The sequence below is a fragment of the Ranitomeya imitator genome, chromosome 4 (assembly GCF_032444005.1).
Source record: "Ranitomeya imitator isolate aRanImi1 chromosome 4, aRanImi1.pri, whole genome shotgun sequence".
NCBI classification, from domain to species: Eukaryota; Metazoa; Chordata; class Amphibia; order Anura; family Dendrobatidae; genus Ranitomeya; species Ranitomeya imitator.
In genome coordinates this window covers 202,541,500-202,565,291 of record NC_091285.1, presented here as the reverse complement: position 1 = coordinate 202,565,291, position 23,792 = coordinate 202,541,500, and the positions used below count along the sequence as shown (strand labels likewise).

General features: G+C 45.1%; 1 protein-coding gene across 1 annotated transcript in view; it reads right to left on the bottom strand.

Moving 5' to 3' along the window:
- ARL1 (ARF like GTPase 1) overlaps positions 1-7,079 on the bottom strand; it is a 36,351-nt gene extending 29,272 nt beyond the window's left edge. The window contains exons 1-4 of the mRNA XM_069764292.1: positions 6,773-7,079; positions 5,329-5,466; positions 2,163-2,244; positions 636-747 (exon numbers count right to left, since the gene is read on the bottom strand). Coding sequence (XP_069620393.1) covers positions 636-747; positions 2,163-2,244; positions 5,329-5,466; positions 6,773-6,776 — 336 coding nt within the window. The 5' untranslated portion in view covers positions 6,777-7,079. The remainder of the gene's footprint in view (positions 1-635; positions 748-2,162; positions 2,245-5,328; positions 5,467-6,772) is intronic.
- Positions 7,080-23,792: the final 16,713 nt, after the last annotated feature.

Sequence of the window (23,792 nt, the reverse complement as noted above, 5' to 3'; positions counted from 1 at the left end):
ACCCTAAACGCATGCTAATATGGTTTTAAATGCTTGTCAATGTGCATATGTTTTTTATGAGTATATATATCTGTACTAACAAAAAAAATCTGGGTATTAAGCCATATATTTATAGCGGTTGTGCACATTTACCATTTGAAATGGGTGCTGGCTGTATTATACAGGCGGCCAGAGCAGCTGCTGCAATTACGCTAGCTATGGTTCCAATCAGGGCCGTGGAGTCAGTAACACTGCGTTCCATGTGTCCGTTAGACGGACTACGTTACACCGCGGTGTAACGTAGTCCGTTAACGCCGCCATTGAATACAATGTCGGACGCATCGCTAGCGCACGCCCACAATGGGCGTGCGCTAGCCATGTGCCGTCATTGAGTGACAGACCCCGAGACGCGGGCTGCAGCGTTTCCGGGTCGTCACCGCTAGTGCAGATAGAGCTAGCAGATGCTCTATCTGCGCTAGCGTTCTGCCATACCGGCACTTGCTTTTACAGCGGCCCGTTAACGTACGTGTTGAACGGGCTGCTGTAAACGCAATGTGAACCTGGCCTAAGCCAAACCAAAGACTCCGACTCCACAGAACGGTGTCACTACTTTAAAATTCAAAATTATTCACAATGTTTCTTCAAATTATTGTTACCTCTAACATCGCAACCAGTTCAGATTTGGAAATCCCAATCCTGTCTCTGTCACAGCTGTCCACCACATAAATAACAGCATCTGTATTGGAATAGTAGCAGCGCCAATATGGCCTAGCATAAAACATAAAAGGTACAAGACACATTAATACTAGAGCTACTGAAATAGCAAGAAAACAGAAGATCCTTATCAATGTTTCAGCTCGTTTCACCTACATAAAGTGGAAAGATGAAGAGGTGCAATTACATTTGAAGGGAACAAGTCAGCTTCCCCAGGCCCCCTAATCCACCTCCATGTCTTCAATTCAACCATTAATATACTTTCAATCAAGATCCTTTATGTGGCTTATTGCTTTTTCCATTACCATAAAATTCATTTCTCTATCCTGGCCTGTGATACGCTAATTAGTGGGCACCTGGTAAAGGGGGTGTTGTGTTCCCCACACTAATTGTCCCACTAATCATGTTATCACTCATCTCTGGGGAGAAGACAGGTTCCCTTTAAAGAGTAACTACACAATTTCATTTTTTTTTTTTTTAGATTATTTTTTTCTCTTAATTACAGATTAGTGAGACCCCCCAACTGATCACTCAAAAACCCTGTGGTCCCTAGCTTAGGAGACAGGTCTGTCTGTGCATTCACTCAGAGCCGAGTGCAGATACAATAAAGAGCAGAACATTCTGATTGAATCTGCACTCCATTTTGTGTGTGCCGAGCTGCACACTTCACAGAGGATTTTTTTTACTTATTATTTTGAATCTCAAGACCTGGACCATCACCAACCTGATTGTAATTAAGAAGATTAAAAAAGAAAATCTACATAGTGCTATCAAAAGGTTTACTCTTTAAGCCCTCCCCGCACCTTAAAGGGGTTGTCCCACAAACAAAGTACATTTTAATGAATAGATCTTGGAATAAAAATAAGTTCCACAATTGGATGTTTAAATAAAATGTTCCTGTGCTGAGATAATCTTATAAATGTTCCCCTGCTGTGTACTGTGTAATGGCCGTGTCTGACCGTACAGGGACATGGGCTGATCATCATAACACAGCTCCTGGGCAGGGGAGAGGCAAAAGAGAGTATACAGACTGCGCATCCCTGATGTTGCCAGCATCGCAAATAGCTGGCAACATCAGGACAGATGAGTGATAAGTTACAGTACAGATTACTGAGAAGGAAATCTAAAATTCCCCTTCTAAATATACACAAAATATCATCAATATTGGGCGGCACGGTGGCGCAGTGGTTAGCACAGCAGCCTTGCAGCGCTGGGGTCCTGGGTTCTAATCCCACCCAGGACAACATCTGCAAAGAGTTTGTATGTTCTCTCCGTGTTTGCGTGGGTTTCCTCCGGGCACTCCGGTTTCCTCCCACATTCCAAAGACATACTGATAGGGATTCTAGATTGTGAGCCCCATTGGGGGACAGTGATGATAATGTGTGCAAAACTGTAAAGCGCTGCGTAATATGTTAGCGCTATATAAAAATAAAGATTATTATTATTATTATTATTATCATCAATATTACCTGATACTGGTTTGTCCCCCAAGGTCCCACACTTGAAATTTCAGATTCTTGTAGGTTACCGTCTCAACATTGAAACCAATGGCTGGAGAAGACAAGAGAACATCACTAGTTGCACTCAGCAGGGTCAGGTTTACATGTTGCAAAAATAAAATATCACTTTAAGGCTATGTGCACACGTTCAAGATTTTCTGCAGAATTTTCGTGAACAAAACCGGACTTTTTCTGCAGGAAATCTGCATGCGTATTTTTTCGCGTTTTCGTGCGTTTTGACGCGTTTTTTCCAAAGCTTCCCAATGCATTAAATAGCGGGAAAAATGCAAAAAATCCGCAAAATTAATGAACATGCTACGTTTTTTTCGCGGACAAAAACGCATCATGTGCACAAAAATTGCATAATGCATTAAAAATGATGGGATGCTTAATGTATGCGTTTTCTAAGCGTTTTTATAGCGAAAAAACGCGAATAATCCTGATCGTGTGCACACAGCCAAACTCCTGCCTTGACTACTGTAACCTCCTACTCTCTGGCCTCCCCCCTCTAGCACTCTGGCACCCCTCCAATCTATCCTACACTCTGCTGCCCGACTAATCTACCTGTCTCCCCGCTATTCCCCAGCCTCTCCCCTATGCCAAGCCCTTCAAAACCCTCACAATGACATACAAAGCCATCCACAACCTGTCTCCTCCATACATCTGTGACATGGTCTCCCGGTACCTACCTACACGCAACCTCCGATCCTCACAAGATCTCCTTCTCTACTCCCCTCTCATCTCTTATTATTATTATTTATTTATATAGCACCATTAATTCCATGGTGCTGTACATGAGAAAGGGGTTACATATAGAGTTATAGATATCGTTTACAGTAAACAAATTTACAGTGACAGACTGGTACAGAGGGGAGAGGACCCTGTCCTTGCGGACTTACATTCTATGGGATAGTGGGGAAGAGACAGAAGGTAGGGGCGAGGTGGCGGCTCTGGCGATGGCAGAATGGTTATTGCATCTCTTCTTCCCACAACCGCATCCAAGACTTCTCCCGTGCTTCCCCCATACTCTGGAACTCTCAACCCCAACACATCAGACTCTCGTCTACCATAGAAACCTTCAAAAAGAACCTGAAGACCCACCTCTTGCGACAAGCCTACAACCTGCAGTGATCCTCAACTTACTGAACCGCCGCACAACCAGCTCTACCCTCTCCTAGTGTATCCTCACCCACCCCCTGCAGACTGTGAGCCCTCGCGGGCAGGGTCCTCCCTTCTTATGTACCTGTGTGCCTGTTATCTGCTCATGTTTAATGTATTTGTCTATATTTGCCCCGTATTCACATGTAAAGCGCCATGGAATAAATGGCGCTATAAAAATGTATAATAATAAAATAAAAATGGCATGACAGAGCAGAAAGCACCTACTATGCTTATGTACTACATTAGTATGACTGCAGCATGCAACACCCTTTAGAAAAAAAACCTTTCCAAAACCCAGGACAGCTCAGAGCAGTCACTAAATAGCCAGTGTCCATGTACAAATTCACCAAACCGGCCTCTGAAACAGTGCCTCAGGAGGTGTCCTGTAGTGTCTGGCACAAAGATATTAGAAGCAGGCACAATAAAAGTAGTCCAGGAGGAAAAACATGGCTGCTTTCTTTAACCACTGACGTATTTTGGGCATTTGTAAAGAATCTTTTGTTTTTTGCGCTGCCGCATTCAGAGAGCAGCAACGCTTTTCATTTTCTTTCAATGTAACTGTATGAGTGCTTACATTTTACAGGGTGAGTTGTATTCTTCAGTCGCACCATTTTCGGTACATGTAAATTATTTAACTTTTATAAACTAGAAATAGAATATGATTACGGTGATACTCAATTTATGATTTTTTTTTATATGTTACCATTCATGCAGCAAAAAATCTCTTTTTACAATTAATTTTTTAAAATTCTTTTTCGGGTGGGGTGGCATGAGTGGGATGTTGTTGGTACCAGTCATTATTGATGCAGTGATACTATATTGTGGATCTTTTAGGTTTTTTTTTTTTTTTACAAAACTTCAATCCCACTGAAGCGAAAGAAGCCACATACAACCCTTGGCTAGGGCTCAAGCAGACATCTGTGTAAGGCCGGTTTCACACGTCAGTGGCTCCCGTACGTGAGGTGACAGTTTCCTCACGTACCGGAGACACTGACACACGTAGACACATTAAAATCAATATGTCTCTGCAGATGTCAGTGATTTTTCGCGGATCGTGTGTCCGTGTGCAAAACACGGAGACATGTCAGTGTTCGTGGGAGCGCTCGGATCACACAGACCCATTAAAGTCAATGGGTCCGTGTAAACACGTACCGCACACAGATGCTGTCCGTGTGCCATCCGTGTGCGTTTTTCCTGTCATAGAAATTGTAAAAATTGTTGCAATACACGGACACACGTACAGCACACGGACCCTAAAAACGTACTCACGGACATCACACGGATCCCACACGGATGGCCTACGTGAGCACACGGACAACTCCGGTACTGTTTTCTCCGGTACCAGAATTATCTGGATGTGTGAGACTGGCCTAACATGGCACGTGCCGCAATGCATGGACTGGCCGCGGGACTCCCGACATGAGAGTGACAGCTTCGTATAATGCTATGAGATTGTGACACTCCGGTCAGTAGACCAGTAGTCAGTCCGTGCTCAGACCATGCTGCACAGAGTTCTATACGAGCTTTTAGAACTTGGGCAGTTTCCGAAAGAAAGCAGCTTTGTTTCTCTAATCCTGGAAAACCCCTTTAAGTCCTGCGAGTTGTAAGCTGTAGCTGCCCCGGATCAGACTTGCATACCATGGTCAGAGCATCTCACTACCTCGGCAAGCTTGCCTTCTTCACATGGTGCATCTTAGCGCCATTTTTTTCCCAGGTGAGACATGTAAAGAACTCATCGCACACCTTCCTTCATTGTAGGCACCTCTGACCCTCACATGCTTCCCTGCTTGTCTTTACTTGGACAACTGGTGATAGGTATTAGCCACTGCTAACCTGGACCAACACACAAGATCTGCCATTTTGGAGATGCTCTGCCCCAGTCTTCAAGAACGTATTCATCCGTCAGTCGTATTAGTGTTATAGATATATATAATACAGGACTATGAATACTGATGGAGTTATTGGTGGTACATACTGGGAATAGTGGTGACAACTTCTCCCACTTGTAATCGGTAAAGTATTGTAGTCTTTCCAGCTCCATCTAAACCCAGAATCAAAATCCTCATCTCTCTGGTTCCAAACAAGCTGGAGAAGATGCTGGAAAAGAAACCCCCTAAAAGAAGACAGAGAGGTACAGTCATTAGGAGAGCATGGATTATCAAGTAACCGTCATGTATGAACAAGCCATGTCTTATATAATCCCAATTAGGAGTCTTTATCTGGCTGTTAAAGCTATGTGGAAACAGGTAACATCTTGCTTTATGCTTCCATCAGAGCACTCTTCTATGTAAACCTCCCGCAGAAGCCTCCAATACAGAGCACTGCGTTGTTCACTCCCACTCACTAGATTTACTGCGTCCCTCCATATAGGAAAATTCAGCAGACTATGTATTCTTATATGGTGGAACCAAAAAGGAATCCCTAGCATAAGCCAAAGACCCCTATGGACATGGTTGGCACTTGTGCCTGTATGCTGAGCATAAACAAAAGCTGACACATACAGGGTAAATGCTGGGTTGTTGATAAGCAGGAGGTACAGAACAGCTCCACAAGACCAGGTGATTTTGCAGGAGAAATGGCCGTTTCCTTGTAAACAGTAAAGATTTGTGTGTGCGTGTAGCCTCAGCCTGGACTCAGACGGGCGTATTTCACAGTCTGTATACAGAGCACAATAACCGGACCTCACAGCTGGTCCGCGGGCAGTCTGAGCCTTGTGGTCCGCATTCCCTGCCTGCAGTACATCAGCAATGCTGCCCGTGCAGTGTTCAGGTGCTGAGGACCCGATTCACTTTCCATGTCATCACTGGCATTTCCACAGCACGGCCGCCACAGGAGAAGCTCTTCCAATGGAAATCCTGCAGGTAAAACCACCTATCTGGTGACGTGTCGGGATAACGAGATGTCCCATGAGGCGGCACCAGTAATTCGTGTGTAACCGGCAGAGCTGGGGACCGTGCAGGGTTTTTCCGCTCCACATCACAATCTGTGTGCGAAGCCTAAAGCCAAAACCAGGAGTGGGTGATAATGCAGAAGTGGTGCATATGTTTCTATTATACTTTTCCTCTATTTGTTCCACTCCTGGTTTTGGCTTACAAATACTGAGGTAAAATACTGACCAAATACTGATAGTGTGACCATGACCTAACAAGGCCTCGTCGGGTGGCACCTGACGCCGGCAGCCATACAATGCAGGGTGCCAGGACCAGATCTGACCAATCACAGGCAGATAACCATGGCATCTACCCTACACAACCAGAGCAGATCGTGTGGCTCTGCGGTATACCAGGGCGAAGCTGCTATGATGATAGCCACTGATATCTGATTGTGGTCACATCACCGTCCCTTTAAGGGCTAACCTAGCGCCCACCACCCGGCCCCGCTGCAGACCCCCATGGCTCCATATTGAGGAGGGCACTCACCCATGGTGCTCGGAGAAGCGCTCGGCACACACTGCGGATGCTGCTCTGCAGTCACGATCACTCCCGGAAGCGCAGCTCGCAGTCCACGTCACACACAACACTGACGGTCACACCCGGCACATTCGAGACAAAATTATTCGGCAGAAAAAAAAAAACATCTAAATATAGAATAATAATGGCGGAGGTAGCACGTTTACTGGGGACCGAAGAGAAAAGCAGCAACACGTCCGGCAGCCTGTAGTATGTGCTCCGCATAGCTGGCGAAACTGCGTTACGGTTACCCAGTCCAGCGCATGCGCAGTGCTCTGCTGTGCTAAGACCAGTTAGTTGCCGGACTGGTAGAGCCTGTGTCCCCGGAGCGCGCTGGCTGCAGGACACTTTCCCCTACATACTGTGTGTATTGTCTTGTGACAAGTGACAGTCACTGTTTCCTGCCTCGGTATCTAAGGAAAGTGCAGAGATGCTGGAACACAGAAGGATATATATGTATAGTCAAACCTTCATTTATTTCATCCACTAAAAACACAGGGGTTGTTTTTAATTTATGAAAAAAAAATGGAAATTTTATCATTTAACCCCTTAAGCCCCAAGGGTGGTTTGCACGTTAATGACCGAGCCAATTTTTACAATTCTGACCACTGTCCCTTTATGAGGTTATAACTCTGGAACGCTTCAACGGATCCCAATGATTCTGACATTGTTTTCTCGTGACATATTGTACTTCATGACAGTGGTAAAATTTCTTTGATAGTACCTGCGTTTATTTGTGAAAAAAATGGAAATTTGGCGAAAATTTTGAAAATTTCGCAATTTTCCATGTTTGAATTTTTATGCCCTTAAATCACAGAGATATGTCACACAAAATACTTAATAAGTAACATTTCACACATGTCTACTTTACATCAGCACAATTTTGGAACTAAATTTTTTTTTTGTTAGGGAGTTATAAGGGTTAAAAGTTGACCAGCAATTTCTCATTTTTACACCATTTTTTTTAGGGACCACATCTCATTTGAAGTCATTTTGAGGGGTCTATATGATAGAAAATAACCAAGTGTGACACCATTCTAAACACTACACTCCTCAAGGTGCTCAAAACCATATTCAAGAAGTTTATTAACCCTTCTGGTGCTTCACAGGAATTTTTGGAATGTTTAATAAAAAAAAAATGAACATTTAATTTTTACTTTACTTCAGCTCCAATTTGTTTTATTTTCCCAAGGGTAATAGGAGAAAATGGACCCCAAAAGTTGTACAATTTGTCCTGAGTACGCTGATACCCCATATGTGGGGGTAAACCACTGTTTGGGCGCATGGCAGAGCTCGGAAGGGAAGGAGCGCCGTTTCACTTTTCAATGCAAAATTGACAGGAATTGAGATGGGACGCCATGTTGCGTTTGGAGAGCCACTGATGTGCCTAAATATTGAAATCCCCCACAATGACAACATTTTGGAAAGTAGACCCCCTAAGGAACTTATCTAGATGTGTGGTGAGCACTTTGACCCACCAAATGCTTCACAGAAGTTTATAATTACACCTATAAGCTGATCAAGAGCATAGTTCAGAAGTTTATAATGTAGAGCCGTAAAAATAAAAAAATATTTTTTCACAAAAATGATGTTTTCGCCCCCAATTTTTTATTTTCCCAAGGTTATCAGAAGAAATTGTACCCCAAACGTTGTTGTGCAATTTGTCCTGAGTACGCTGATACCCCATATGTGTGGGTAAACCACTATTTGGGTGCATGGCAGAGCTCAGAAGGGAAGGAGCGCCGTTTGACTTTTCAATGTAAAATTGGCTGGAATTGTGATGGGATGCCATGTTGCATTGGGGAGTGTTATGTTTGCTAATGACAGGTGTTATGAAGGCAATCCAGAAACACAGTGTGCTTAGCGATCAGAGCGCACACAGTGATCTGACAAATACCCAAAAATACAAGAACGAGCTCTGAGACGTGGAAACTCTGTAGACTGCACACCTGATCCTATCCTAAACACAACTAAAAGCGGCTGTGGATTGCGCCTAACAACTACCTAGGCAACTCGGCACAGCCTAAGAAACTAGCTAGCCTGAAGATAGAAAAATAGGCCTGACTTGCCCCAGAGAAATTCCCCAAAGGAAAAGGCAGCCCCCCACATATAATGACTGTGAGTAAGATGAAAAGACAAAACGTAGGGATGAAATAGATTCAGCAAAGTGGGACCCGATATTCTAGGACAGAGCGAGGACAGTAAAGCGAACTTTGCAGTCTACAAAAAACCCTAAAGCAAAACCACGCAAAGGGGGCAAAAAAAAAACCCACCGTGCCGAACTAACGGCACGGCGGTACACCCTTTGCGTCTCAGAGCTTCCAGCAAAACAAAAGACAAGCTGGACAGAAAAAAAGCAACAAAAAAGCAAAAGGCACTTAGCTATACAGAGCAGCAGGTCACAGGAACAATCAGGAGAAGCTCAGATCCAACACTGAAACATTGACAAGGAGCAAGGATAGCAGCATCAGGCGGAGTTAAGTAATGAAGCAGTTAACGAGCTCACCAGAACACCTGAGGGAGGAAGCTCAGAAGCTGCAGTACCACTCGTGACCACAGGAGTGAATTCAGCCACAGAACTCACAACAGTACCCCCCCCTTGAGGAGGGGTCACCGAACCCTCACCAGAGCCCCCAGGCCGACCAGGATGAGCCGCATGAAAGGCACGAACAAGATCGGAAGCATGAACATCAGAGGCAAAAACCCAGGAATTATCTTCCTGAGCATAACCCTTCCATTTAACCAGATACTGGAGTTTCCGTCTAGAAACACGAGAATCCAAAATCTTCTCCACAATATACTCCAATTCCCCCTCCACCAAAACCGGGGCAGGAGGCTCAACAGATGGAACCATAGGTGCCACGTATCTCCGCAACAACGACCTATGGAATACATTATGTATGGAAAAGGAGTCTGGGAGGGTCAAACGAAAAGACACAGGATTGAGAACCTCAGAAATCCTATACGGACCAATAAAACGAGGTTTAAATTTAGGAGAGGAAACCTTCATAGGAATATGACGAGAAGATAACCAAACCAGATCCCCAACACGAAGTCGGGGACCCACACGGCGTCTGCGATTAGCGAAAAGTTGAGCTTTCTCCTGGGACAAGATCAAATTGTCCACTACCTGAGTCCAGATCTGCTGCAACCTATCCACCACAGAATCCACACCAGGACAGTCCGAAGACTCAACCTGTCCTGAAGAGAAACGAGGATGGAACCCAGAATTGCAAAAAAATGGAGAAACCAAGGTAGCCGAGCTGGCCCGATTATTAAGGGCGAACTCAGCCAACGGCAAAAAGGACATCCAATCATCCTGGTCTGCAGAAACAAAACATCTCAGATATGTTTCCAAGGTCTGATTGGTTCGTTCGGTCTGGCCATTAGTCTGAGGATGGAAAGCCGAGGAAAAGGATAGGTCAATGCCCATCCTACCACAAAAGGCTCGCCAAAACCTTGAAACAAACTGGGAACCTCTGTCAGAAACAATATTCTCAGGAATGCCATGCAACCGAACCACATGCTGAAAGAACAAAGGTACCAAATCAGAGGAGGAAGGCAATTTAGCCAAGGGCACCAGATGGACCATTTTAGAAAAGCGATCACAGACCACCCAAATGACTGACATCTTTTGAGAAACGGGAAGGTCAGAAATGAAATCCATCGAAATATGTGTCCAAGGCCTCTTTGGGACCGGCAAGGGCAAAAGCAACCCACTGGCACGAGAACAGCAGGGCTTAGCCCTAGCACAAATCCCACAGGACTGCACAAAAGTACGTACATCCCGTGACAGAGATGGCCACCAGAAGGATCTAGCCACTAACTCTCTGGTACCAAAGATTCCAGGATGACCAGCCAACACCGAACAATGAAGTTCAGAGATAAGTTTATTAGTCCACCTATCAGGGACGAACAGTTTCTCTGCTGGACAACGATCAGGTTTATTCGCCTGAAATTTTTGCAGCACCCGCCGCAAATCAGGGGAGATGGCAGACACAATGACTCCTTCCTTGAGGATACCCGCTGGCTCAGATAAACCCCGGAGAGTCGGGCACAAAACTCCTAGACAGAGCATCCGCCTTCACATTTTTAGAGCCCAGAAGGTACGAAATCACAAAGTCGAAGCGGGCAAAAAATAACGACCAACGGGCCTGTCTAGGATTCAAGCGCTTGGCAGACTCGAGATAAGTCAAGTTCTTATGATCAGTCAATACCACCACGCGATGCTTAGCTCCTTCAAGCCAATGACGCCACTCCTCGAATGCCCACTTCATGGCCAGCAACTCTCGATTGCCCACATCATAATTACGCTCAGCGGGCGAAAACTTCCTGGAAAAGAAAGCACATGGTTTCATCACTGAGCAATCAGAACCTCTCTGTGACAAAACCGCCCCTGCTCCAATCTCAGAAGCATCAACCTCGACCTGGAACGGAAGAGAAACATCTGGCTGACACAACACAGGGGCAGAACAAAAACGACGCTTCAACTCCTGAAAAGCTTCCACAGCAGCAGAAGACCAATTAACCAAATCAGCACCCTTCTTGGTCAAATCGGTCAATGGTTTGGCAATGCTAGAAAAATTACAGATGAAGCGACGATAAAAATTAGCAAAGCCCAGGAACTTTTGCAGACTTTTCAGAGATGTCGGCTGAATCCAATCCTGGATGGCTTGGACCTTAACTGGATCCATCTCGATAGTAGAAGGGGTAAAGATGAACCCTAAAAATGAAACTTTCTGCACACCGAAGAGACACTTTGATCCTTTCACAAACAAAGAGTTAGCACGCAGGACCTGAAAAACCATTCTGACCTGCTTCACATGAGACTCCCAATCATCTGAGAAGATCAAAATGTCATCCAAGTAAACAATCAGGAATTTATCCAGATACTCACGGAAGATGTCATGCATAAAAGACTGAAACACAGATGGAGCATTGGCAAGTCCGAACGGCATCACTAGATACTCAAAATGACCCTCGGGCGTATTGAATGCAGTTTTCCATTCATCTCCTTGCCTGATTCTCACCAGATTATACGCACCACGAAGATCTATCTTAGTGAACCAACTAGCCCCCTTAATCCGAGCAAACAAGTCAGATAACAATGGCAAGGGATACTGAAATTTAACAGTGATCTTATTAAGAAGGCGGTAATCAATACACGGTCTCAGCGAACCATCCTTCTTGGCTACAAAGAAGAACCCTGCTCCCAGTGGTGATGACGATGGGCGAATAGGTCCCTTCTCCAGGGATTCCTTCACATAACTGCGCATAGCGGCGTGTTCGGGCACGGATAAATTAAATAATCGACCTTTAGGGAATTTACTACCAGGAATCAAATTGATAGCACAATCACAATCCCTATGCGGAGGTAGAGCATCGGACTTGGGCTCTTCAAATACATCCTGATAATCAGACAAGAACTCTGGGACCTCAGAAGGGGTGGATGACGAAATCGACAAAAATGGAACATCACCATGTACCCCCTGACAACCCCAGCTGGATACCGACATGGAATTCCAATCCAATACTGGATTATGGGTTTGTAGCCATGGCAACCCCAACACCACCACATCATGCAGATTATGCAACACCAGAAAGCGAATAACTTCCTGATGTGCAGGAGCCATGCACATGGTCAGCTGGGCCCAGTATTGAGGTTTATTCTTGGCCAAAGGTGTAGCATCAATTCCTCTCAATGGAATAGGACACCGCAAAGGCTCCAAGAAAAACCCACAACGTTTAGCATAATCCAAATCCATCAGATTCAGGGCAGCGCCCGAATCCACAAACGCCATGACAGAAAACGACGACAAAGAGCATATCAAGGTAATGGACAGAAGGAATTTGGACTGTACAGTACCAATGACGGCAGACCTAGCGGACCGCTTAGTGCGCTTAGGACAATCAGAAATAGCATGAGTGGAATCACCACAGTAGAAACACAGACCATTCAGACGTCTGTATTCCTGCCGTTCAACTCTAGTCATAGTCCTATCGCACTGCATAGGCTCAGGTTTAACCTCAGGCAGTACCGCCAAATGGTGCACAGATTTACGCTCGCGCAAGCGTCGACCGATCTGAATGGCCAAAGACAAAGACTCATTCAAACCAGCAGGCATAGGAAATCCCACCATGACATCCTTAAGAGCCTCAGAGAGACCCTTTCTGAACAAAGCTGCCAGCGCAGATTCATTCCACTGAGTGAGTACTGACCATTTCCTAAATTTCTGACAATATACTTCTATATCATCCTGACCCTGGCACAAAGCCAGCAAATTTTTCTCAGCCTGATCCACTGAATTAGGCTCATCGTACAGCAATCCGAGCGCCAGGAAAAACGCATCGACACTACTCAATGCAGGGTCTCCTGGCGCAAGAGAAAATGCCCAGTCTTGAGGGTCGCCGCGCAAAAAAGAAATAATAATCAAAACCTGTTGAATAGGATTACCAGAAGAATGAGGTTTCAAGGCCAGAAATAGCTTACAATTATTTTTGAAACTTAGAAACTTAGTTCTATCTCCAAAAAACAAATCAGGAATAGGAATTCTTGGTTCTAACATAGATTTCTGATCAATAGTATCTTGAATTTTTTGTACATTTATAACGAGATTATCCATTGAAGAGCACAGACCCTGAATATCCATGTCCACACCTGTGTCCAGAATCACCCAAATGTCTAGGGGAAAAAAAAAGTGAACACAGAGCAGAAAAAAAAAAAAAAAATGATGTCAGAACTTTTTCTTTCCCTCTATTGAGAATCATTAGTTTGGCTCCTTGTACTGTTATGTTTGCTAATGACAGGTGTTATGAAGGCAATCCAGAAACACAGTGTGCTTAGCGATCAGAGCGCACACAGTGATCTGACAAATACCCAAAAATACAAGAACGAGCTCTGAGACGTGGAAACTCTGTAGACTGCACACCTGATCCTATCCTAAACACAACTAAAAGCGGCTGTGGATTGCGCCTAACAACTACCTAGGCAACTCGGCACAGCCTAAGAAACTAGCTAGCCTGAAGATAGAAAAATAGGCCTGACTTGCCCCAGAGAAATTCCCCAAAGGAAAAGGCAGCCCCCCACATATAATGACTGTGAGTAAGATGAAAAGACAAAACGTAGGGATGAAATAGATTCAGCAAAGTGGGACCCGATATTCTAGGACAGAGCGAGGACAGTAAAGCGAACTTTGCAGTCTACAAAAAACCCTAAAGCAAAACCACGCAAAGGGGGCAAAAAAAAACCACCGTGCCGAACTAACGGCACGGCGGTACACCCTTTGCGTCTCAGAGCTTCCAGCAAAACAAAAGACAAGCTGGACAGAAAAAAAGCAACAAAAAAGCAAAAGGCACTTAGCTATACAGAGCAGCAGGTCACAGGAACAATCAGGAGAAGCTCAGATCCAACACTGAAACATTGACAAGGAGCAAGGATAGCAGCATCAGGCTGAGTTAAGTAATGAAGCAGCTAACGAGCTCACCAGAACACCTGAGGGAGGAAGCTCAGAAGCTGCAGTACCACTCATGACCACAGGAGTGAATTCAGCCACAGAACTCACAACAGGGGAGCCCCTGATGTGCCTAAACACTGAAACCCACCACAGTGACACCATTTTGGAAAGTAAACCCCTTAAGGAACTTATCTAGATGTGTGGTGAGCACTTTGACCCACCAAGTGCTTCACAGAAGTTTATAATGTAGAGCCGTAAAAATAAAATATGTTTTTTCACAAAAATCAAATTTTTCCCCCAAATTTTTTATTTTCCCAAGGGTACCAGAAGAAACTACCCCAAAAGTTGTTGTCCAATTTGTCCTGAGTACGCTGATACCCTATACGTGGGGGTAAACCACTGTTTCGGTGCATGGCAGAGCTCGGAAGGGAAGGAGCGCCGTTTGACTTTTCAATGCAATTGGCTGGAATTAAGATGGGACGCCATGTTGCATTTGGAGAGCCTCTGATGTGTCTAAACATTGAAACCCCCCACAAGTGACACCATTTTGGAAAGTATACCCCTAAGGATCTTATCTAGATGTGTTGTTAGAGCTTTGAATCCCCAAGTGTTTCACTACAGTTTATGACGCAGAGCCATGAAAATATATATATTTTTTTCTAACAAAAATTATTTCTTAGCCCCCTAGTTTTATATTTTCCCAAGGGTAACAGGAGAAGAATTTGGACCCCAAAAGTTGTTGTGCAATTTGTCCTGAGTACGCTGATACCCCATATTTGGGGGGTAACCACCGTTTGAGCGCATGGCAGAGCTCGGAAGGGAAGGAGCGCCATTTGGAATGCAGACTTAGATGGAATGGTCTGCAGGCGTCACATTGCGTTTGCAGAGCCCCTAATGTACCTAAACAGTAGAAACCCCCAACAAGTGAGCCCATATTGGAAACTAGACCCCCCAAGGAACTTATCTAGATGTTTTGTGAGAACTTTGAACCCCCAAGTGTTTCACTACAGTTAACGCAGAGCCAAGAAAATAAAAAATCATTTTTTTTCCACAAAAATAATCTTTAACACCCAGTTTTGTATTTTCCCAAGGGTAACAGGAGAAATTGGTCCCCAAAATTTGTTGTCCAATTTGTCCTGAGTATGCTGATACCCCATATGTGGGGGGGAACCATCGTTTGGGTGCATGGCAGAGCTCGGAAGGGACGGAGCGCCATTTGGAATGCAGACTTAGATGGAATGGTCTGCAGGCGTCACATTGCGTTTGCAGAGCCCCAAATGTACCTAAACAGTAGAAACCCCCCACAAGTGACCCCATATTGGAAACTAGACCCCCCAAGGAACTTATCTAGATGTTTTGTGAGAACTTTGAACCCCCAAGTGTTTCACTACAGTTAACGCAGAGCCAAGAAAATAAAAAATCATTTTTTTTCCACAAAAATAATCTTTAACACCCAGTTTTGTATTTTCCCAAGGGTAACAGGAGAAATTGGTCCCCAAAATTTGTTGTCCAATTTGTCCTGAGTACGCTGATACCCCATATTTGGGGGGGAACCATCGTTTGGGTGCATGGCAGAGCTCGGAAGGGAAGGAGCGCCATTTGGAATGCAGACTTAGATGGATTGGTCTGCAGGCATCACATTGCGTTTGCAGAGCCTCTGGTGTACCTAAACAGTATAAACCCCACACAAGTGACCCCATATTGGAACCTAGACCCCCAAGGAACTTATCTAGATGTGTTGTGAGAACTTTGAACCCCAAAGTATTACACTACAGTTTATAACGCAGAGCCGTGAAAATAAAAAATCATTTTTTTCCCACAAAATTGGTTTTTTAGCCCCCCAAATTTTTATTTTCCCAAGGTTAACAAGAGAAATTGGATGCCAGAAGTTGTTGTCCAATTTGTCCTGAGTACGCTGATACCCCATATGTTGGGGGGAATCACCGTTTGGGCGCATGGCAGAGCTCGGAAGGGAAGGAGCGCCATTTGGAATGCAGACTTAGATGGATTGGTCTGCAGGTATCACGTTGCATTTGCAGAGCCTCTGGTGTACCTAAACAGTAGAAACCCCCCACAAGTGACCCCATATTGGAACCTAGAACCCCCAAGGAACTTATCTAGATGTGTTGCAAGAACTTTGAACCCCAAAGTATTTCACTACAGTTTATAACGCAGAGCCGTGAAAATAAAAAATCATTTTTTCCTACAAAAATGTTTTTTTAGCCCCCAAAATTTTTATTTTCCCAAGGGTAACAAAAGAAATTGGACCCCAGAAGTTGTTGTCCAATTTGTCATGAGTACGCTGATACCCCATATGTTGGGGTAAACCCCTGTTTGGGTGCACGGGAGAGCTCAGAAGGGAAGGAGCATTGTTTTACTTTTTCAACGCTGTGAATACTTTTCTGCCCAATGATGGCAGAAGTTTTTGTAATCTTGCCTCTGTGCTCTGAAAGCTTGCAAACATATTATTTTCTGGTTAGCCAGTAAAGGTATCACTCCTAAAATACTTCTGTCATCATTGGGCAGAAAAGTATTCACATCGATTCTTCTGGCTAACACGGTACCACAATACAATTTGTTATTGCACATCACTTTTTCAACGCAGAATTGGCTGGAATTGAGATCGAACGCCATGTCGCGTTTGGAGAACCCTGATGTGCCTGAACAGTGGAAACCCCCAATTCTAACTGAAACCCTAACCCAAACACACCCCTAACCCTAATCCCAACCACACTCCTAACCCCAACTCCAACACACTCCTAACCCTAATCCCAACCACACCCCTAACCCTGACACACCCCTAATCCCAACCGTAAATGTAATCCAAACCCCAACCCTGGCCCTAACCCTAATGGGAAAATGGAAATAAATACATTTTTTTTTATTTTATTATTTTTCCCTAACTAAGGGGGTGATGAAGGGGGGTTTGATTTACTTTTATAGCGGGTTTTTTAGCGGATTTTTATGACTGGCAGCCGCCACACACTAAAAGACGCTTTTTATTGCAAAAAATATTTTTTGCGTTACCACATTTTGAGAACTATAATTTTTCCATATTTTTGTCCACAGAATCATGGGAGGTCTTGTTTTTTGCGGGACGAGTTGACGTTTTTATTGGTAACATTTTCGGGCACGTGACATTTTTTAATCGCTTTTTATTCTGATTTTTGGGAGGCAGTATGACCAAAAAACAGCTATTCATGAATTTCTTTTGGGGGAGGCGTTTATACCGTTCTGCGTTTGGTAAAATTGATAAAGCAGTTTTATTCTTCGTGTCAGTACGATCACAGCTATACCTCATTTATATCCTTTTTTGATGTTTTGGTGCTTTTATACAATAAAATCTATTTTATAGAAAAAATATTTATTTTTGCATCTCTTTATTATGATGACTATAACTTTTTTATTTTTTAGCTGATGACGCTGTATGGTGGCTCGTTTTTTGCGGGACAAGATGACGTTTTCAGCGGTACCATGAATATTTATATCCGTCTTTTTGATCGTGTGCTATTCCACTTTTTGTTCAGTGGTATGATAATAAAGCATTGGTTTTTGCCTCTTTTTTATGGTGTTCACTGAAGGGGGTAACTAGTGAGACAGTTTTATAGGTCGGGCCATTACAGATGCGGCGATACTAAATATGTGTACTTTTATTGTTTGTTTGTTTTTTAGATGTTTATGGGAACAATATTTTTTTTTATTTATTTATTTAGGATTTTTTTTTTTTACACAACTAAACATTGTTTTTCTTACTTTATAACATTGCCCCCTTATATGTTATAAGGTCAGATCGCTGATCTGACACTTTGCAATGCACTATGTCAGATCAGTGATCTGACGTGCACTACTCTTGGCTTACCAGCGCCTGCACTGAGCAGGTGCTTGGTAAGCCACCTCCCTGCAGGACCCGGATGTAGCCCCGTGGCCATTTTGGATCCGGGGCCTGCAGGGAGGAGACGCTCGGTACAAGGTGAGCACATTGCCTTGTACCGAGGGTCTCAGGGAAGCCCGCAGGGAGCCCCCTCCCTGCGCGATGCTTCCCTATGCCCCCGGAACACTGCAATCGTGTTTGATCTGAGTGTGCCGGGGGTTAATGTGCCGGGGGCGGTCTGTGACTGCTCCTGGCACATAGTGCCGGATGTCAGCTGCGATAGACAGCTGACACCCAGCCACGATCGGCCGCTCTCCCCCCCCGTGAGTGCAGCCAATCGCCATGACGTACTATCCCATTCCTGAGAATTAAGTCCCAGGTCACCTTGACGGGATAGTACGTCAAATGGGATTAATGGGTTAAAGGGAACCTTTCAGCAGGTTTGTGCACAGTAACCTACACACAGTGTTAGGCCGGCGCCGTTTTTCTGATTACAATGATACCTTGGTTGATGAAATCCATCTTATGGCTGGTGTTTAAAGGGAATCTGTCATCTCATTTTTTGCATATAAGCTGTGGCCACCGGCATCGGGCTTATCTACAGCATTCTGTCTTTCCAACAAATTTTTATTGTTTTTAGAAATTTAACAAAGGTAAGGGTAAAGGGTGCGGGAAAAATTGGATACACGGGATAATAGGGAAAGAAAATACAGGACTTCCATACTTTAACATACTGTAGCTTACTCAAATAGAAGCGGGAAAACTGTTGCTTACTCAAAAGTCAAATATGGTTCAAAAGGAAAGAGACCAATTGTAAGGTATTCCTGTGCAACAGCAGCTATCGGATCTCTATACAAACCAATATCTGCTACTGCGCAGGCGCCATTTTCAAAAAAAACTTTTTCTATGTCGCTCAAGTAAATTTGCAAGAGAGAATAAGTGCACATTAACCATGCGATTATGCTGCATCGCAGGTGCCACTGCTGGTGCCGCCTGCAGAAGTTTTTTTTTTCTTTAGTATATACAGGTGTTTATTATGTAAACTAGGGGGCAGGACACTGAGGGATGTGCGACCAGTGAACAGTCTGCATTATGAATAAATAATTAGAGCACCATATACCCAGTGGCGTAACTACAAAGTTAGGGGCCCCGGTGCGAACTTCCAAATGGGGCCCCCCCCCCTGCAGCCCTGCCATACAACTCAATGTAACCCCCATAGAATAATGGCCACACATGATGCTCAATACTGTATAACGGCCACCACACATGATGCTCCATACTGTATAATGGCCACACATGATGCTGCATACTGTATAACGGCCACACATGATGCTCAATACTGTATAATGACCCCCCTCCTGTATGCATGGCTCATCTCCCTCCTATCCCATATACATAGCTCATATTACCCCTCCTGTATGCATGGCTCATATTCCCCCCTGCATGGCTCATATTCCCCCCTGCATGGCTCATATTCCCCCCTGCATGACTCATATTCCCCCCTGCATGGCTCATATTCCCCCCTGCATGGCTCATATCTCCCCCTGCATGGCTCATATTCCCCCCTGCATGGCTCATATTCCCCCCTGTATGCAGGCTTAGCTCTCCGCTCCTGCTCGGCGCGCCGGCTTATGTCCTCCTTCATCCCCCCCCGTCCCCCCGTCCCTCGTCCCTCATACTCACCTGTCTTCCCACTGCACGGCCGTGCCGACATCCCTCGCGCTCTGTCCCGACTCCAGACGGCGGCGCCGGCGCAGCACCTTCTTCCTGCTTGAGCGGTCATGTGACACCGTTCAGTAAGATCATGAATATGCGCATATTCATGATCTTAATGAGCGGTGTCACGTGACCGCTCAAGCAGGAACGAGCTGCAGTGCAGACGCCGAGACCATCGCTGGAGCAGGGTGAGTATTCAAGGCAGCGGCGGCGGCGGGGAAGGGGGGGGAGGCCCTGGAGCGGGGGGAGGCACTGCCAGTCCGAGCCTGCCTGCCGGGCCCGGGCCCCTGACCTGCCGGGCCCGGTCGCACTGGCGACCGCTGCGACCGCGGTAGTTACGCCACTGCATATACCCCAACCCCATCTTAGGGCACGAGATTCTCACTAGCACAAAACTGAAAGAGAAAGATTAAGAAACAGCCACAAGACAGATTTCATAAACCTAGGTGTCATTTTATTCAGTATAATGGCACCGACCTGACACTGTCTGTAGGTTACTGTGCCCAACCCTGCTGACAGGTTCCGTTTAAGCACCGCTCCCTTTTCCTTGTTTCTGCCTATTTCACACAGCTGGTCGGCAGTATGGATCACAGTACTAATCACTGACGCAGTGGGAAAGCACAGTGAGGCTCTTCATCTACTATATAATTGTATAAGGTCACTTCAGTCTTTCTGTCTGTCCTTCTGTCTGTCCCGGATATTCATTGGTCGCGGCCTCTGTCTGTCATGGAAATCCAAGTCGCTGATTGGTCGTGGCAAAACGCCCACGACCATTGCCACGACCAATCAGCGACGAGCACAGTCCGCCGGCAAAATGGCCGCTCCTTTCTCCCCACAGTCAGTGCCCGCTCCATACTCCCCTCCAGTCAGCCCTCACACAGGGTTAATGCCAGCATTAATGGACCGCGGTGTAACGCACTCCATTAACGCAGCTATTAACCCTGTGTGACCAACTTTTTACTATTAATGCTGTGTATGCAGCATCAATAGTAAAAATATCTAATGTTACAAATAATAATAATTAAAAAAAAATTGTTATTCTCACCCTCCGATGTCACGCCCTGTTCTTGGCAGTGCAAGCGGCAGTTTCCGGTGCCAAGGATGCTATGCAAGAAGGACCTGCCATGACGTCATGGTCATATGACCGCGATGTCATCACAGGTCCTGCGCTCATACCAACCCTGGGACCGGAAGCTGCCGCGTGCACCGCACACAGCCGCCAGGACTACAAAGGGCCTTCGGAAGGTGAGTATATGTTTATTTTTTATTTTAAGTCTTTTTTAAACTGTTACATACGTGGCTGGGCAATATACTATGTGGCTGGGCAATATACTACGTGACTGGGCAGTATACTACGTGTCTGTGCTGTATACTACGTGGCTGAGCAATATACTACGTGGCTCTGTGCTGTATACTATGTCGCTATGCAATATACTACGTGGCTGGACAATATACTACGTGGCTGGAAAATATACTACGTGGCTGGGCAAAATACTACGTCACTGGGCAATATACTACGTAGCTGGGCAATATAGTACGTGACTGGGCAATATACTATGTAGCTGGGCAATATACAATTTGGGCTGTGCAATATACTACGTGGACATGCATATTCTAGAATACCCGATGCGTTAGAATCAGGCCACCGTCTAGTGTTTCCATATTTGCCTAAATATTTACATACATACACATATACAGTGGGGCAAAAAAGTATTTAGTCAGTCAGCAATAGTACAAGTTCCACCACTTAAAAAGATGAGAGGCGTCTGTAATTTACATCATAGGTAGACCTCAACTATGGGAGACAAACTGAGAAAAAAAATATCCAGAAAATCACATTGTCTGTTTTTTTAACATTTTATTTGCATATTATGGTGGAAAATAAGTATTTGGTCAGAAACAAAATTTCATCTCAATACTTTGTAATATATCCTTTGTTGGCAATGACAGAGGTCAAACGTTTTCTGTAAGTCTTCACAAGGTTGCCACACACTGTTGTTGGTATGTTGGCCCATTCCTCCATGAAGATCTCCTCTAGAGCAGTGATGTTTTTGGCTTTTCGCTTGGCAACACGGACTTTCAACTCCCTCCAAAGGTTTTCTATACGGTTGAGATCTGGAGACTGGCTAGGCCACTCCAGGACCTTGAAATGCTTCTTACGAAGCCACTCCTTCATTGCCCTGGCGGTGTGCTTTGGATCATAGTCATGTTGAAAGACCCAGCCACGTTTCATCTTCAATGCCCTTGCTGATGGAAGGAGGTTTGCACTCAAAATCTCACGATACATGGCCCCATTCATTCTTTCATGTACCCGGATCAGTCGTCCTGGCCCCTTTGCAGAGAAACAGCCCCAAAGCATGATGTTTCCACCACCATGCTTTACAGTAGGTATGGTGTTTGATGGATGCAACTCAGTATTCTTTTTCCACCAAACACGACAAGTTGTGTTTCTACCAAACAGTTCCAGTTTGGTTTCATCAGACCATAGGACATTCTCCCAAAACTCCTCTGGATCATCCAAATGCTCTCTAGCAAACTTCAGACGGGCCCGGACATGTACTGGCTTAAGCAGTGGGACACGTCTTGCACTGCAGGATCTGAGTCCATGGTGGCGTAGTGTGTTACTTATGGTAGGCCTTGTTACATTGGTCCCAGCTCTCTGCAGTTCATTCACTAGGTCCCCCCGCGTGGTTCTGGGATTTTTGCTCACCGTTCTTGTGATCATTCTGACCCCTCGGGGTGGGATTTTGCGTGGAGCCCCAGATCGAGGGAGATTATCAGTGGTCTTGTATGTCTTCCATTTTCTAATTATTGCTCCCACTGTTGATTTCTTCACTCCAAGCTGGTTGGCTATTGCAGATTCAGTCTTCCCAGCCTGGTGCAGGGCTACAATTTTGTTTCTGGTGTCCTTTGACAGCTCTTTGGTCTTCACCATAGTGGAGTTTGGAGTCAGACTGTTTGAGGGTGTGCACAGGTGTCTTTTTATACTGATAACAAGTTTAAACAGGTGCCATTACTACAGGTAATGAGTGGAGGAAAGAGGAGACTCCTAAAGAAGAAGTTACAGGTCTGTGAGAGCCAGAAATCTTGATTGTTTGTTTCTGACCAAATACTTATTTTCCACCATAATATGTGTTATGACCTGGTGGTTAGGAGCACCCGGAATGACCTGATAGTTAAACCTCATACAGGACGAGCTCTGGGATGTGGGAGCTTTGCTGACCGCAAGCCCTAATCCTATCACACACACTAAAAATAGCCGTGGAGCGCTCCTGACCAGACCTAGGTGCCTCGTCACAGCCTAAGAGCTATCTAGCCCTAGAGATAGAAAATAAAGCCTACCTTGCCTCAGAGAAATTCCCCAAAGGTAAAGGAAGCCCCCCACATATATTGACTGTGAGTAAAGATGGAAGTCACAAACGCAGAGATGAAACAGGTTTCAGCAAAGGGAGGCCAGACTTACTAAATAGACAGAGGATAGGAAAGGTAACTTTGCGATCAGCACAAAAACCTACAAAAGACCACGCAGAGTGTGCAAAAAAGACCTCCGCACCGACTCACGGTGCGGAGGGGCCACTCTGCATCCCAGAGCTTCCAACTAGCAAGACAAAATCATAATAACCAGCTGGACAAGAAAACAGTGAACAAATAATGACTATCAGGAACTTAGCTTCTGCAGGAGAAGGCAGGTCACCAGAGAGATCCAGGAGCGAACTGAACCAATGCAAAAACATTGACAGCTGGCATGGAGTAACGATCAGAGAGGAGTTAAATAGAGCAGCCAACCAAAGGATAAACCACGTCACCTGTGTAAGGAACCTCAGAAGCAGCAGCTTCACTCATAGCCACCAGAGGGAGCCCACAGACAGAACTCGCCGAAGTACCATTCACGACCACAGGAGGGAGCCCGACAACAGAATTCACAACAAATATGCAAATAAAATGTTAA